Consider the following 17,410-nt stretch of genomic DNA (forward strand, 5'->3'; position numbering starts at 1 on the left):
AACTACTAATTTTGAAAATTACTCTCTCCAGAAACAAGTCTCTCACTGTTGCCGCCTGCTACCGACCCCCGTCAGCTCCCAGCTGTGCCCTGGACACCATTTGTGAATTGATCGCCCCCATCTAGCTTCAGAGTTTGTCCTGTTAGGTGACCTAAACTGGGATATGCTTAACACCCCGGCAGTCCTACAATCTAAGCTAGATGCCCTCAATCTCACGCAAATCATCAAGGAACCCACCAGGTACAACCCTAACTCTGTAAACAAGGGCACCCTCATAGACGTCATCCTGACCAACTGGCCCTCCAAATATACCTCCGCTGTCTTCAACCAGGATCTCAGCGATCACTGCCTCATCGCCTGTATCCGCCACGGAGCCGCAGTCAAACGACCACCCTCATCACTGTCAAACGCTCCCTAAAACACTTCTGTGAGCAGGCCTTTCTAATCGACCTGGCCCGTGTATCCTGGAAGGACATTGACCTCATCCCGTCAGTTGAGGATGCCTGGTCATTCTTTAAAAGTAACTTCCTCACCATTTTGGATAAGCATGCTCCGTTCAAAAATGCAGAACCAAGAACAGATACAGCCCTTGGTTCACCCCAGACCTGACTGCCCTCGACCAGCACAAAAACATCCTGTGGCGGACTGCAATAGCATCGAATAGCCCCCGTGATATGCAACTGTTCAGGGAAGTCAGGAACCAATACACGCAGTCAGTCAGGAAAGCTAAGGCCAGCTTCTTCAGGCAAAAGTTTGCATCCTGTAGCTCCAACTCCAAAAGTTCTGGGACACTGTGAAGTCCATGGAGAACAAGAGCACCTCCTCTCAGCTGCCCACTGCACTGAGGCTAGGAAACACGGTCTCCACCGATAAATCCATGATTATCGAAAACTTCAATAAGCACTTCTCAACGGCTGGCCATGCCTTCCGCCTGGCTACTCCAACCTCGGCCAACAGCTCCGCCCCCCCGTAGTTCCTCACCCAAGCCTCTCCAGGTTCTCCTTTACCCAAATCCAGATAGCAGATGTTCTGAAAGAGCTGCAAAACCTGGACCCGTACAAATCAGCTGGGCTTGACAATCTGGACCCGCTATTTCTGAAACTATCTGCCGCCATTGTCGCAACCCCTATCACCAGCCTGTTCAACCTCTCTTTCATATCGTCTGAGATCCCCAAGGATTGAAAGCTGCCGCAGTCATCCCCCTCTTCAAAGGAGGAGACACCCTGGACCCAAACTGCTATAGACCTATATCCATCCTGCCCTGCCTATCTAAGGTCTTCGAAAGCCAAGTCAACAAACAGGTCACTGACCATCTCGAATCCCACCGTACCTTCTCCGCTGTGCAATCTGGTTTCCGAGCCGGTCACGGGTGCACCTCAGCCACACTCAAGGTACTAAATGATATCATAACCGCCATCGATAAAAGACAGTACTGTGCAGCCGTCTTCATCGACCTCGCCAAGGCTTTCGACTCTGTCAATCACCAAATTCTTATCGGCAGACTCAACAGCCTCGGTTTTTCGGATGACTGCCTTGCCTGGTTCACCAATTACTTTGCAGACAGAGTTCAGTGTGTCAAATCAGAGGGCATGCTGTCCGGTCCTCTGGCAGTCTCTATGGGGGTGCCACAGGGTTCACCTCGGGCCGACTCTTTTCTCTGTATATATCAATGATGTTGCTCTTGCTGCGGGCGATTCCCTGATCCACCTCTACGCAGACGACACCATTCTATATACTTTCGGCCCGTCATTGGACACTGTGCTATCAAACCTCCAAACGAGCTTCAATGCCATACAGCACTCCTTCCGTGGCCTCCAACTGCTCTTAAACGCGAGTAAAACCAAATGCATGCTTTTCAACCGATCGCTGCCTGCACCTGCATGCCCGACTAGCATCACCACCCTGGATGGTTCCAACCTTGAATATGTGGACATCTATAAGTACCTAGGTGTCTGGCTAGACTGCAAACTCTCCTTCCAGACTCACATCAAACATCTCCAATCAAAAATCAAATCCAGAGTCGGCTTTCTATTCCGCAACAAAGCCTCCTTCACTCACGCTGCCAAGCTTACCTAGTAAAACTGACTATCCTACCGATCCTCGACTTCGGCGATGTCATCTACAAAATGGCTTCCAACACTCTACTCAGCAAACTGGATGCAGTCTATCACAGTGCCATCCGTTTTGTCACTAAAGCACCTTATACCACCCACCACTGCGACTTGTATGCTCTAGTCGGCTGGCCCTCACTACATATTCGTCGCCAGACCCACTGGCTCCAGGTCATTTACAAGTCCATGCTAGGTAAAGCTCCGCCTTATCTCAGTTCACTGGTCACGATGGCAACACCCATCCGTAGCACGCGCTCCAGCAGGTGTATCTCACTGATCATCCCTAAAGCCAACACCTCATTTGGCCGCCTTTCGTTCCAGTACTCTGCTGCCTGTGACTGGAACGAATTGCAAAAATCGCTGAAGTTGGAGACTTTTATCTCCCTCACCAACTTCAAACATCAGCTATCCGAGCAGCTAACCGATCGCTGCAGCTGTACATAGTCTATAGGTAAATAGCTCACCCTTATTCACCTGCCTCATTCCCATACTGTTTTTATACTGTTTTTATTTATTTACTTTTCTGCTCTTTTGCACACCAATATCACCAATATCTCTACCTGTACATGCCCATCTGATCATTTATCACTCCAGTGTTAATCTGCAAAATTGTATTATTCGCCTACCTCCTCATGCCTTTTGCACACATTGTATATAGATTGCCCATTTTTTTCTACTGTGTTATTGACTAGTTAATTGTTTACTCCATGTGTAACTCTGTGTTGTCTGTTCACACTGCTATGCTTTATCTTGGCCAGGTCGCAGTTGCAAATGAGAACTTGTTCTCAACTAGCCTACCTGGTTAAATAAAGGTGAAATAAAAAAAAACAGCTCCCGGTCCCCCACATCATAGTTTCGCTCCGCCGGGCTGAGCCTCTTCAAAAAGAAAGCACAGGGGCGGTGCTTTGGTGGCGTGCCCGAGCGCTGAGAGAGCACGGCTCCTATCCCAGCCTCAGACGTGTCCACCTCCACTATGAACTCCAAAGAGAGATCCGGATGAGCCAGCACGGGAGCCAAGGTAAACGGAGCCTTCAGGTGACCAAATGCCCTGTCCGCCTCAGCCGAACACTGCAGCCGCACAGGTCCCCCCTTCATCAGTGAGGTAATGGGAACTGCTAGCAAGCAATGCAGGTGCTTCTACACTTGCTTGCTGTTTGGGGTTTTAGGCTGGGTTTCTGTACAGCGCTTTGAGATATCAGCTGATGTACGAAGGGCTATATAAATAAATTTGATTTGATTTGCTACCTGACCAAAACTCTGGTAGTAGTTGGCAAACCCTAGAAACTGCTGCACTTCCTTTACCGTGGTGGGAGTTGGCCAATTAAACACGGCTGAAATACGGTCACTCTCCATCTCCACCCCTGAAGTGGAAATGACTGTTGGAAGAACAGACATTTCTCAGACTTGACGTACAGGTCATGCTCCAACACTCGACCAAGCACCCTGCGCACCAGGGACACATGCTCGGCGCGTGTAGCGGAGTATATCAGAATGTCGTCGATATACACCACTACACCCTGCCCGTGCAGGTCCTGGAAAATCTCAGCAACAAAGGCCTGGAAGACTGATGGAGCATTCAGCAACCCGTAAGGCATGACGAGGTACTCATAGTGCCCTGAAGTGGCCCTAAATGCCGTCTTCCACTCGTCCCCCTCCTGGACACGCACCAGGTTGTAAGCGCTCCTGAGATCCAATTTTGTAAAGAAGCGCGCCCTGTGCATTTGTAACAGTACTCTTCTGGCGTTGTGTACAATCAGTCATCGACACGGAACTCCAATATGTAGCACCAGTCATGTAGCTTTATTCTGATAGGAACGGCACAAAATTGCACGTCATGCAATGCACGTCTCACCACCCAACTCTGCACTCACGCATGCTGGTTTGGTGCTTGTTCACTGGGCTAGTTACCAAAATAATACAATTACAATATACAATATAATATCTTTAACAATGTACCTGATAGGAACGGCACAAAATTGCACGTCATGCAATGCACGTCTCACCATCAACTCTGCATTCACGCACTGTACAAAATATATGAACCCCCCCCACCAGACACAGTAAGTTGCTAGCTAGTACTGGCGGGAATTCGTTACAACCAAATGCACAACAAATATTCTCCAAAAACCGCTGCATCTTGTGTGTGAACATTTACAAACAATTTGATATAAATTGTACATTTAAATCATCACTTGGGAGCATAAAATCACTTTTGACGTACGGTGCTTTCCAACCAACAACTTACCGCTGGTTTGGTGCTTGTTCACTGGGACGATTCTAACTGGAACATCCCCCCTCGTAAGCAAGCTACGCAAACCAGCCAATAAGATGCCATGTTGAGTAGGTGAAGGCAAGACAAACTCAAACCAAAAACCCATTGGCTTAACAATAAAGTGGCAAGGGGAATCACCAATATAACCCTGTTACACATTGACTTGATCGCAGCGGGTAGCTGTACCTCACAGTGATCTGAATGATACCTCGATAGTCAATACACGGAATGGAAATATGGATACGGCTATGGAAATATGTCTCCGAATCCCTGGGGCAGGGGTACAGGCCCATCCTTCTTCTTCACAAAAAATAAATTTGAGGAGGCAGGTGAAGTGGAGGGCCTGTACCCCTGCCCCAGATTCGGAGACATATTTCCATAGCCGCCATCTCTCCTGTGACAGAGGATACACGTGACTCCTGAGAAGTGCTGCGTCTACCAGGAGATTTATCTCACAATCCCCCCCGTCGATGGGGTGGTAATTGAGTCGCCCTCTTCTTACAGAAGGCGAGAGCCAAATCGGCATATTCTAATATAATAATAATAATAATATATGCCATTTAGCTGACGCTTTTATCCAAAGCGACTTACAGTCATGTGTGCATACATTCTACGTATGGGTGGTCCCGGGAATCGAGCCCACTACCCTGGCGTTACAAGCGCCATGCTCTACCAACTGAGCCACAGAAGGACCACATATTCTGAGGGGATGTGCACGTTGGAGACTTGGTCTGGATTTTCCACCGTAGTCGCACCGATGGAAACCCCCACACACCTCCCTGAGCATTCTCATGACCACCCCTTGAGAGCCCTCTGTTGCCACGAAATAGTGGGGTCATGACAGGCCAACCAGGGTAAGCCCAGCACCACGGGAAACGCAGGAGAATCAATAAGGAAGAGACAGATTCTCTCCTCATGACTCTCCTGCGTAACCATGTCTAGTGGAGCGGTGGCCTCCCTAATCAGCCCTGACCCTAATGGTCGACTATCTAGGGTGTGCACAGGGAAAGGCATATCCACAGGAACAAGGATGGTCCCTAAACTATGGGCAAATGAACGGTCAATAAAATTCCCAGCTGTGCCTGAATCTACTCGCGCCTTATGCTGGGAATGCAGGGAAAACTCAGAAAATGTAATAAACACATACATGTGAGCAACGGGGCTCTGGGTGAGCCTGGTGCCGACTCACCTGGGGTGACACGATAGTGCCCTGCCTGCTGCCTCGCCTCCCTGAGAAACCCCCAGCACCGACCAGTAGTGTGCCCTCTGTGGCCACAGATGGTGCAGGGAATGACCCTCCTCCTCCGGTCGCCCTATAAGCGCAGCACCTCCCAGCTCCATGGGCGTCGGATTGGAGGTGCTGGGATGGAACTGACTGGCCCCGATCCGGATAATCCGCAGGTGGCCAGCAAGTTGTCCAGTCGGATGGACAGGTCCACCAGCTGGTCCAACGTGAGGGTGGTGTCTCGGCAGGCCAACTCCCGATGGACGTCCTCGCGCAGACTGCACCTGTAGTGATCGTTCAGGATCTTGTCGCTCCATCCCACGCTGGCGGTCAGGGTCCGGAAGTCCAAAGCGAAATCCTGCGCGCTCCCCATCCCCTCCCTCAGATGGAAAAGCGCTCACCTTTTTTGACCCCACGGGGTGAGTCCTTGCGTGGAGCCCCAGATCGAGGGGATTATCAGTGGTCTTGTATGTCTTCCATTTCCTAATAATTGCTCTCACAGGTGATTTCTTCAAACCTGGTGCAGGTCTACAATTTTGTTTCTTGTGTCCTTTGACAGCTCTTTGGTCTTGGCCATAGTGGAGTTTGGAGTGTGACTTTTTGAGGTTGTGGACAGGTGTCTTTTATACTGATAACAAGTTCAAACAGGTGCCATTAATACAGGTAACGAGTGGAGAACAGAGATCTTGCTTGTTTGTAGGTGACCAAATACTTATTTTCCACCATAATTTGCAAATAAATTCATTAAAAATCCTACAATGTGATTTTCTGGATTTTCTCATTTTGTCTGTCATAGTTGAAGTGTACCTATGATGAAAATTACAGGCCTCTCATATTTTTAAGTGGGAGAACTTGCACAATTGGTGGCTGACTAAATACTTTTTTCCCCACTGTACATATGAGATTAGTTATACAAGATATTATTATTATTAAAGTGGCATTATTAAAGTGACTAGTGATCCATTTATTAAAGTGGCCAATGATTTAAAGTATGTATGTAGGTGATGGCTGTTAAACAGTCTGATGGCCCTGAGATAGAAGCTGTTTTTCAGTCTCTTGGTCCCAGCTTTGATGCACCTGTACTGACCTCGCCTTTTGGTTGGTAGCGGGGTGAACAGGCAGTGGCTCGGGTGGTTGTTGTCTTTGATCTTTTTGGCCTTCCTGTGACATTGGGTGCTGTAGGTGTCCTGGAGGGCAGGTAGATTGCCCCCGGTGATGCGTTGTGCAAACCGCGTGAGGGAGTGCTCCTCTGCTCTTTCCTGAAGTCCATGATCATCTCCTTTGTTTTGTTGATGTTGAGTGAGAGGTTGTTTTCCTGACACCACACTCCGAGTGCCCTCACCTCCTGCCTGTAGGCTGTCTCGTCGTTGTTGGTAATCAAGCCCCACTACTGTTGCGTCGTTTAGTTGGATACATGCATGGCCATGCAGTCATGGGTGAACAGGGAGGACAGGAGGGGGCTGAGCATGTATCCTTACGGATCAGCGAAGTTGAGGTGTTGTTTCCTACCTTCACTTTCTGAGGGCGGCCTGTCAGGAAGTCCAGTACCTAATTGTACTGGGCGGGGTTGAGACCCAGGGCCTGAAGCTTTATGATGAGCTTGAAGGGTACTATGGTGTTGAATGCTAAGCTATAGTCAATGAACATATTAGAGTGGTAAGCAAATTGAAGTGGGTCTAGGGTAACAAGTAAAGTGGAGGTGATATGATCCTTGACTAGTCTCTCAAAGCACTTCATCATGACAGAAGTGAGTGCTACGGGGCGATAGTCATTTAGTTCAGTTACCTTTGCTTTCTTGGATACAGGAACAATGGTGGCCGTCTTGAAACATATGGGGACAACAGGATAGGGAGCAATTGAATTTGTCCGTAAACACTCCAGCCAGCTGGTCTGCTCTGAGGACGCGGCTAAGGATGCCTTCTGGGCCGGCAGCCTTGCGAAGGATAACACGATTAAATGTCTTACTCACGTCGGCCATGGAGAACAAGAGCCCACAGACCTTGGTAGCGGGCTGCGTCGGTGGCACTGTATTATCCTCAAAACGGTCAACGAAGGTGTTAAGTGTGTCTGAAAGCAAGACGTCGGTGTCTGTGGCGTGGCTGGTTTTCCTTTTTGTAGTCCCTGATTGTCTGTAGACCCTGCCACATACATCTCGTGTCTGAGCCGTTGAATTGTGACTCTACTTTGTCTCTATACTGACATTTCGCTTGTTTGATTGCCTTGAGAAGGAGTCACTACACTAAGGTTAAATGCTGTTGTTCGCTTTCAGTTTTGTGCGAATGCCACCATCTATCCACGGTTTCTGGTTAAGGTAGGTTTTAATAGTCACAGTGGGTACAACATCTCAATACATTTCCTTATAAACTCACTCAACGAATCAGCGTATACGTCTATATTATTCTCTGAGGCTAAACGGAACATGTCCCAGTCCACGTGATCAAAACAATCTTGAAGCGTTATGTCAGAACAGCGTTGACTAGGACTAATAGTTTAATAGTCCTTAGCATGGGTACATCCTACACATTTCAGTGTCAAGTGTCAATTATAGAGATAAACAGAGGACTCAAGATGTAAATAGCTAATTTTGGTATAGACATTGCCATTGAGAGCTTCCACCATTTAAAAGTAGTCAACTGGGTGGGGATTCCTATGGGTCGGGGTCTGATCAGCCAATCATCAGAGAGCTTTGTCTTCTTCAAATTTGGTTGCCTATGGTTTGTAGTTCAAAGACTAACATAATATCCATGACCAAGACTAAGATTTATACCATGACATTGGTCCCAAGATCCATACCCATTGAGTTGAGACCATGACAAGTTAAAGACCAAATTTATGTGGTCATGAATGATCTCAAGACCATGTGCCCCTTTCTTCAATAGTGTCACATCCTGGCTCTTAGATGGTGACAGGCAAGGGAGTCCATGCATTGGCAGTTAAGGAGTAACAAAAAATATGTATTCAATAACTGACAAAGTATAAAACTACAAAGGAAAACTAACCTGTGAAGTGTGAAAGTAGGCATGTGAAGGAGGGTAATGGAAATGCATTATCCAAAAAACATAATGTAGTTATTGTTCAACGGACAATATTTTATTTTTACAGATGGAAAAATGTGGAAGAGGCAGGAAGTGTCAACTGCCAAATATCACCTGAGGAACTGGAAGGTGAGTGTACCATTATAACAACAATAACAACAAACAAACAACAGCAACACATCACCTTAAAATCTCAACAGCCATTAACATGTCCAAAACCTTGTCAATGAAATAATGCAAAGCGGGCAGAGGGTTTGCTTGCTTCCTGACAGCCTGTTTTGTTGTCAAAGACCCCAAGCCATAAGACGCCCAAGCCCCCCCCACACCCACGCTGCTACTACTCTCTGTTAATAACTCTACCTACATGTAGATACTGTACTACTCGACACCGGTACCCCCACACATTTACTATGTACTGGTACCCCCTGTATATAGTCTCCACATTGACTCTGTACCGGTACCCCCTGTATATAGTCTCCACATTTACTATGTACCGGTACCCCCTGTATATAGTCTCCACATTTACTATGTACCGGTACCCCCTGTATATAGTCTCCACATTGACTCTGTACCGGTACCCCCTGTATATAGTCTCCACATTGACTCTGTACCGGTACCCCCTGTATATAGTCTCCACATTTACTATGTACCGGTACCCCCTGTATATAGTCTCCACATTTACTATGTACCGGTACCCCCTGTATATAGTCTCCACATTGACTCTGTACCGGTACCCCCTGTATATAGTCTCCACATTGACTCTGTACCAGTACCCCCTGTATATAGTCTCCACATTGACTCTGTACCGGTACCCCCTGTATATAGTCTCCACATTGACTCTGTACCGGTACCCCCTATATATAGTCTCCACATTGACTCTGTACCAGTACCCCCTGTATATAGTCTCCACATTTACTATGTACCGGTACCCCCTGTATATAGTCTCCACATTGACTCTGTACCGGTACCCCCTGTATATAGTCTCCACATTGACTCTGTACCAGTACCCCCTGTATATAGTCTCCACATTGACTCTGTACCAGTACCCCCTGTATATAGTCTCCACATTGACTCTGTACCGGTACCCCCTGTATATAGTCTCCACATTTACTATGTACCAGTACCCCCTGTATATAGTCTCGCTATTGTTATTTACTGCTGCTCTTTAATTATTTATTATTCTTATCCTTTACTTTTAAATTTTTGTATTTTCTTAAAACTGCATTGTTGGGGAAGGGCTTGTAAGCAAGCATTTCACTGTAAGGTCTACTGACACCTGTTGTATTCTGCGCATGTGACAAATAAAATTTGATTTGATTTAACCATAGCGTAGTCTGTAGTGGTATATGTTTCAGCCTTGCCAGTTTCCACTACACAGCCAATCTGATCTGGGCCTTTGTACTGGCCTGACAGACATACAGCTGCTGCCTCCAGAGAAACTCATTTTATAAGTGCCTTTGAAACATTATCCTCGCTGGGCCCTGGAGGGGTGTCGGCTGTCAATTAAGTAATTAAAGAGGTAGGTGTTGGCCACAGCCGGCCCACAGGCCTGTCAGTGGACTGTCCAGCAAATACTATTTAAAATATGTTTGAGCTGTTGGTTAGCCTACCTGGAGTGCAAAGTGGGCAAGGTTTTCACTTTTAGGACTTTACAATTGGTTCCATTGCAACAGGTAAGCTCAATCAAGTACAGCTGAAGTACTCAAAATAATTTAAAATATTATTTGAATCCAGGGCTGTTCCAGTGGGCCCTAGGCCTGGTTAGTGAGGCCTGACCAGGGAGGGAGTGTCTCCGTGTCAGACTAGGGGGCTGGCGGCTATGTGCTAGAGGCTGGGGGCTTGATGGTGATGGGACAGTAAGGATAGGCATCCGGATCACCTTACCTACAACAGCTTGGAGTCCCACAACTTCACAGGGATTATGTAACATACAACGACCAAATCAAATGCAAATGGACAACAGGCAGGGCATGCCTTGACAGGGCAGGGGCCACCACCCACCACGGTGTTGTGTTCTGTAACCAACTCAATTCAATAAGTGCTATTCATTCCCAAGAGCCAATTATTGCTGTTCATACAAGGAGTCAAGAAAACAACAAAATGATGACAGGAGAGATGTGTTTGGTAATCCGCGAAGCAAATTTGTTGTGGTTGTTGCCTGCTGTCATAGAGATAAACATGCCTTCTGTGACTTGCAAGCCAGAGAAATCCATATACAATGTATCTCTTTCTCAAAAATGTTAGACTGAGTGTTGGCCTTGTGGTGACATTACATTATCACCAGCTGTGGTTGGTATGGCTCACAGGTTTTATATTTTGCAGCCACTGTTTTATCTCTGTTGTTATGTTTACAGAATGATTCTGTGTTTATGTTTGTATGTTTATTCATGCTATATTTAATTTGTCTGCTCTATGTTGATTATTTTACTATGTTTATTTTTTCAACATCATGTATGTGTCATTTCTATATTTCTCTGCCTTTGTTGAACTTCAATCAGTCAGTTTGTTGAATATTTTGAAATTGCTCTAGTAACTGCAATAAGTTCTGTAGTGCCTTGTAACCTTGTCTGTCCTATATATGATGCTGTGGGTGAATGTGTTGTAATGGGAGTAGTAGTTCTAATGATGCAGTATATACTGTATCCCTGCTCCTTTTAATGCTGTGGATGAATGTGTTGTAATGGGTGTAATACTACAGATGTAGGATCTTAATTTGATCACTCTTTTGTTGCTGAGAATTTATAGAGTATTCAATGTTTAAAAATACTATTAAGATGTCAGACTTGATTTGCCCTGTCTGTGGATTAATGTGTTGTAATGGGTGTAGTAATTCTAATGTTGTAGTGAAATGTACTCTCTCCCTCCCATTCCCAGATGATGCTGTGGGTGGTTGCCTCTCTGCTGACCCTGATAGAGGGGGTGTTCTCTGAGGAGGACCCAAAGGAGGCCCACACTGAGCAGCTCCGAGCCCAGGAGAGGACCACCACCGCTGGGACCTGGCTCCCAGACCACTACCCAGAGGTCCACGAGCTGGAAGAGAAGAGGGGCGGCCATGGCCAGGCCTCCTGGCCTAGTCTTTTCGGTTAGTACTTCCTCAAAACACTCCACGACCTCAGACGGGTCAAATACTGGATGCTGTCACACAAACCACATCACATAAAAAGGCAATGGGCCCTGGTCAAAAAGCGTGCACTACAGTAGGGAAAGGGTGTTATTTGGGATGCAGCCAAATTATCTGGAGCAGAGGACCCCCCAGTGCACCATGGGAAAGCATGTAACATTACTGTATATCAAGGTCTCTGATTGCTGTGTGGGAGCCATCTAACAGTACATACCCAGCCCTGCATGTTCATCTCTGTCCAGAGTTTTTATTAGATGGAGAGGCACATTCTTTATCCTATTCTACATCATTCTGTGCACTGTAACTATAATCAAGTCAGTTTTAGAGCTGTCAAGCTGTCTCTCTGAGAACAACAATTAATACATCTGAAGCTAATGCCTTGAAAGGTAATGGCCATAAAACAAGAGAATGTCTGTGTCCCATATGGCACCCAATTCCCTGTATAGTGCAATACTTGTAACCAGAGCCCTGTAGGAATCCCTATGGGCCCTGGTAAAAAATAGTGCACTACATAGGGAATAGGGTGCCCTTTGGGAGGCAGTCCATCACTCCCTTATGGCTACTAGAACTTCTGGTAGTTTTCAATGCCGCAGGTTGCTGTATATGTTATGTCCTGGGTCTGTGTGGATGGATCTCCTCTGAGTTACCAATCACAGGGCTATCACAGCCAACCCTGAGGCTACGGCTGAGGACACAAACGCGTACAGCAAATTCCACTACGACCTCTGCAGAGACATCAAACAGGCAAAAGGACCATATTGGAACAAGGTGGAATCCTATTATACCAGCTCCGATGCTTGGCGCATGTGGCAGGGGCTACAGTACATTACGGACTACAAAGGAAGCACTAGCTGTGATCTGCCCAACTATGCTTTCTACCAGACGAACTCGATGCTTTTTATGCACGCTTTGACAAAAACAACACAGAGCCCTGCGTGAGGTCCCCCGCTAATCCGGAGGACTGGGCGATCTCTCTCGCCAAGGCTGACGTGAGTAAGGTTTTTAAGCGGGTCAACACTCGTAAGGCCGCAGGGCCAGACAGTATTCCAGGATGTGTCCTCGAGGCATGTGCAAACCAGCTTGCAGGCATCTTCACTGACATTTTCAACCATCTCCTTGACCCGGTCTGTAACACTCACATGCTTCAAGCTGACTACCATTATTCCTGTTCCCAAAAACTCTAAGGTCTCCTGCCATAATGATTACCGCCCAGTAGCACTCACATCTCTAATAATGAAGTGCTTTGAAAGGCTGGTCATGGCACACAGCAATACCATCATCCCAGACACCTTGAACCCACTCCAATTTGCACACCACCCGAACGAATCCAGACTACCCCATTTCAATTACCCTCCACTGGATCCTGGACTTCCTGACAGGCCGACCCCAGGTGGTAAGAGTAGGCAACAACATCTCCTCCACTCTGACCATCAACACTGGGGTCTCTCAGGGGTGTGTGCTTAGTCCCCTCTTGTACTCCTTGGTCTCCCATGACTGCGTGGCCACACACTACTCCAACTCCATCATTAAGTTTGCTGATGACGCGATAGTGGTCGGCCTGATCACCAGCAGTGATGAGACTTGGAAGTGTGGTGCTAGGACAACAACCTCACCCTCAACTTCAGCAAGACCAAGAGTGTGCAAAGCTGTCATCAAGGCAAAGCGTGGCTACTTTGAAGAATCTGAAATATATTTTTTTATTATTTGATTTGTTTTAACACTTTTTTGGTTACATGATTCCATATGTGTTATTTCATAGTTTTGATGTCTTCACAATTCTACAATGTAGAAAATAGTAAAATAAAGAAAACCCTGGAATGAGTAGGTGTGTGCAAACTTTTGACTGGTACTGTAAGCATTTCAATGTACTTGTGCACATGTGACAATAAAACTTGAACTCTGTCAAGAATACACAGGTGTCAGAGGGCAAAGATTCCAAGAACACAGGATGAGATGTTACTATCCTTTGTGCAAGCACTTCCAAGAGTTAATGAACAGTGAGCGTGGTGCAATTTTGGGAGCGCATCGTCAGTAGTGTACCTTTGGTTCCTAGGGTGTTTCGGCCTTTCACACTATACACCCTCCCCAAAGGCGGCCAGCGACAGGGTGATCAATCCTACGCTTGCGTCCCATTCCCAATTAGTCATAGGAGTTGCCTTGTTGTTGATAGCCAACATCCCATGGGACTATGCATGGCAGGGGCGTCCTCCTCCCTGAGTCAAGCATTGTTGACCGCATACCTCCTGGCCCTCTCACTTCGGGGCCCAGCAGGGGTCTTTCCTCTTCATCCAGAGCCACTGACTGCTGCCTTCTGCCGCCTCTGATACAGCTTTGATTGCCGAACGCTGGCTCTGGCCCTTAATTCCCAGGTCTCTAAGCAGTCTGGTTGTAGATGTTGCCACAAAACCTCTGCAGCCCACCTCCACTGGTCGGACTTCTGTGTTCCAGCCATGATGCCGTGCTTCGGCAGCTAGATCAGCATAGCGCAGATGTTTTCGCTCATAAGCCTCATCTACTGAGTTTTCCCAGGGTACTGTGAGCTCAATGATGAAGACCTTATTGAGTGAACGGGACCAGAGCACCATGTCAGGTCTTAGGGTGGTGGTTGCGATCTCCGGAGGAAACACAAGTTGCCGGCCAATGTCAGCTAGCATTTTCCAGTCGCGGGCCAAGCGCAGCTGGTCTCGCTCTAATGGTGTAGAGCCGCTCTTCGGTGGTTTAGCCCCTTCGCGGACAAAGTTTGTCCGTAAGGAGTGTGATGCTGCTGTGGGTGGTAGGGAGTTGGTGGCAGCTCGCTTGTCCTCCAGGGCGGACGCAAGGTTTTTAAGGACTTGGTTGTGACGCCAAGTGTAGCGTCCTTGGGTGAGGCTTGTTTTACACCCTGTGAGAATGTGCCTGAGGTTGGCTGGCATGGAACAGAGGGCACAGTCCGGATCTTCACCATACCATTGGTGAAGATTAACTGGTGTTGGAAGGACGTCATATGTTGCTCTGATGGAAAAGCTCAACCGCCTCGCTTCCATGGCCCACAGATCCTTCCAGCTGATCTTCCTCTTCTCCACACTGTCCCATCGAGTCCACTGTCCCTGTTTGGCAAGAGAGACTGCCTTGGCCCACCTTGCAGCCTCCTCCTGATGGCGTACTTCCTGCACTACCATCTTCCGCCGCTCTGGTGCAGTGGCCTTACTCCAAGCAGCACGGCTAGTTAGCCCAAGGCCTCCTCTCCCTTGCTGAACATGACCCACAATGTCAGCATGTCTGAGGGCTGCTGTTGCCTCCTGGACTGCTTTTCCTGGCCTCCATTTGCGCCCAGTTGCCAAGGTCGGCGCGTTGTTGCTCACCACTGGGTCTTGAGATTCATTCAGTGTCATCTGGAGCCTGGTTTTTGCACACTTGAATTCCTCTGTTAGACTGGTGAGGGGCAGCTTGAGGACACCATCTCCATAGAGGCCTATGGTGGTAAGGCATCGTGGAACTCCGAGCCACTTCTTTAAGTAGCCTGTGACTCCTCTTTCCATCTTCTCCACTGTTGAGATTGGAACCTCATACAGTGCTAAGGGCCACAACACCCGGGGTAGGAGACCAAACTGCAGACACCAGGCCTTTAACTTTCCAGGTAGCTGGGTGTTGTCGATGGACTGTAGGCTACTACTGATGTCTTTGTGCAGCTGTTGCACCTGGTCTTTATCCTTCAGGCTTGCATCATACCACCTTCCAAGGCTTTTTACCGGCTGCTCAGACACTGTTGGGATTTGGTCATCTCCGATGAAGAATTTCAGGTCAGAGAGTACTCCCTTCACAATCGAGATGCTGCGTGACTTGGATGGTTTAATCTTCATACGGGCCCAGCTGATGTTCTCCTCGAGTTTTCTGAGCAGTCTCCTGGTGCATGGGACAGTGGTGGTCAATGTTGTAATGTCGTCCATGTAGGCTCTGAGTGGAGGGAGGCGGAAACCAGAGTCGACTCGCTGTCCACCAACAACCCATTTTGAGGATCTGATGATAACCTCCATTGCCATTGTGAATGCCAACGGAGAAATGGTACATCCCGCCATTATACCTACATTCAGGCACTGCCATGAGGTGGTGAACTCTGAGGTGGTGAAGCAGAACTGCAGATCCTGGAAGTACGACTTCACCAGGTTTGTGATGGTGTCCGGTATGTGGAAAAATCTGAAGGCAGACCACAGGAGTTCATGGGGCACAGAGCCAAATGCATTGGCGAGGTCGAGGAAGACTACATGGAGGTCCCTTTTCTCCACCTTGGCCATTTGGATCTGGTGCCAGATCATGCTGGAATGTTCCAAGCAGCCAGAGAACCCTGATATTCCTGCCTTCTGTACAGATGTATCGACGTACGCATTCCTTTGCAGGTACTCGGCCATCCTCTGGGCAATGACCCTAAAGAAGATTTTACCCTCGACATTCAGTAAGGAGATTGGGCGGAATTGGCTGATGTTCACTGCATCCTTCTCCTTAGGGATCAGGACCCCGCCTGCCCTACGCCACACTTTGGGTATTATCTTCTTCTGCCAAGCTGTTCTCATAAGCCCCCAGAGGAACCTCAGGACGTCTGGTGCGTTCTTATACACTTTGTACGGGACTCCATTTGGCCCCGGGGCTGATGCTGTTCTTGCCCGTCGAACTGTGTTTTCCACCTCTTTCCATGTCGGAGGGCTGGTCTCAATATGATGTTCCGGGGGTTCAATAGGTGGGATATCTGATGGGATGGCCAGATGTTCATGTCGCTTTGAGTCAAAGTTTGTTGTTCTCAGGTGCTCCTCTAGGTCTTTCTTTGTTGTTTTTAGAGCTCCACTTTTTCCTTTGTGAAGAGACTTTTAAGGAACTTGAAGGGATCTTTATAGAATCGAGTTCTAGTTTGTTCTTTCTTCCTTCTGCGTTTCCGTAGGTTCTCTGCTCTACGGAGGGATGCCAACCGGGTTTTGATGTCAGCCTGAAGTGCCTCTATGCCCTCCTTTTCCACTTCCGAGGCCTTCTTCCACTGTTTCTTAAGCTGCCGCCTTTCTTGAACGAGGCGCTTGATTTCTTGTTGCCTCCTGGAAACTGGTGGGGTTGGAACCTTTCTCCCGCCTTTTGCCTCTTCCACTCCAAATCTTTCTGTCCCGTACTCATAGATGATGTCCCCCATCCTCTCCAACTTCTTCTCCACTGTGCCTCGAAGTTTCTCGAGGGTCAAGGTAAGGTCAGTATTCACTGTTTCCCACAATTTCTTGTCACTGGCGCCAGGCCACTTCACATACAGTCTGTGCCCTGGTAGTCTCCTCTCGACTGCAGGTCTGGGAGGCTGGGTGAGTTCCACTCCTGTTGTTGGTTCCACCTCAGTTGCTACTTCGGTGCTTGAGTTTACGTCCTCCATGACAGTGGTACTGATGCACTGCAAACTATGGTTTGCGTCCAGTTGCTGTGCTTCATTCGACTGATTTGATCGCTTTCGCAGAAAGTAATCAATGCGAGTTCTCTGTCTCTCTTTACCCAAACACCCCTTCTTCCCCTGGTGGATCCTCAACCCATGGTGTGATGTAACTTTCCTCCAACCACAGACACATACCTGCATCTGTTTGTGGCCCACTGTTGCAGCAGAACTTGTGACAGTTGCTGTGGTGTTCTCTTGTGCTGTGCTCTCAT

The 17,410-nt window shown here is 47.8% G+C and overlaps 1 protein-coding gene across 2 annotated transcripts in view; it reads left to right on the forward strand.

The window, feature by feature from the left end:
* Positions 1-17,410, forward strand: part of LOC118393229 (neurturin) — a 47,858-nt gene that overhangs the window by 20,730 nt on the left and 9,718 nt on the right. For both annotated transcript variants that reach the window (XM_052461202.1, XM_052461199.1), the window contains exons 2-3: positions 8,711-8,772; positions 11,518-11,725. In XM_052461202.1, the coding sequence (XP_052317162.1) occupies positions 8,719-8,772; positions 11,518-11,725 (262 nt within the window). In that variant the 5' untranslated portion in view covers positions 8,711-8,718. The remainder of the gene's footprint in view (positions 1-8,710; positions 8,773-11,517; positions 11,726-17,410) is intronic.

This window comes from Oncorhynchus keta, chromosome 1, assembly GCF_023373465.1.
Source record: "Oncorhynchus keta strain PuntledgeMale-10-30-2019 chromosome 1, Oket_V2, whole genome shotgun sequence".
Taxonomy (NCBI): Eukaryota; Metazoa; Chordata; class Actinopteri; order Salmoniformes; family Salmonidae; genus Oncorhynchus; species Oncorhynchus keta.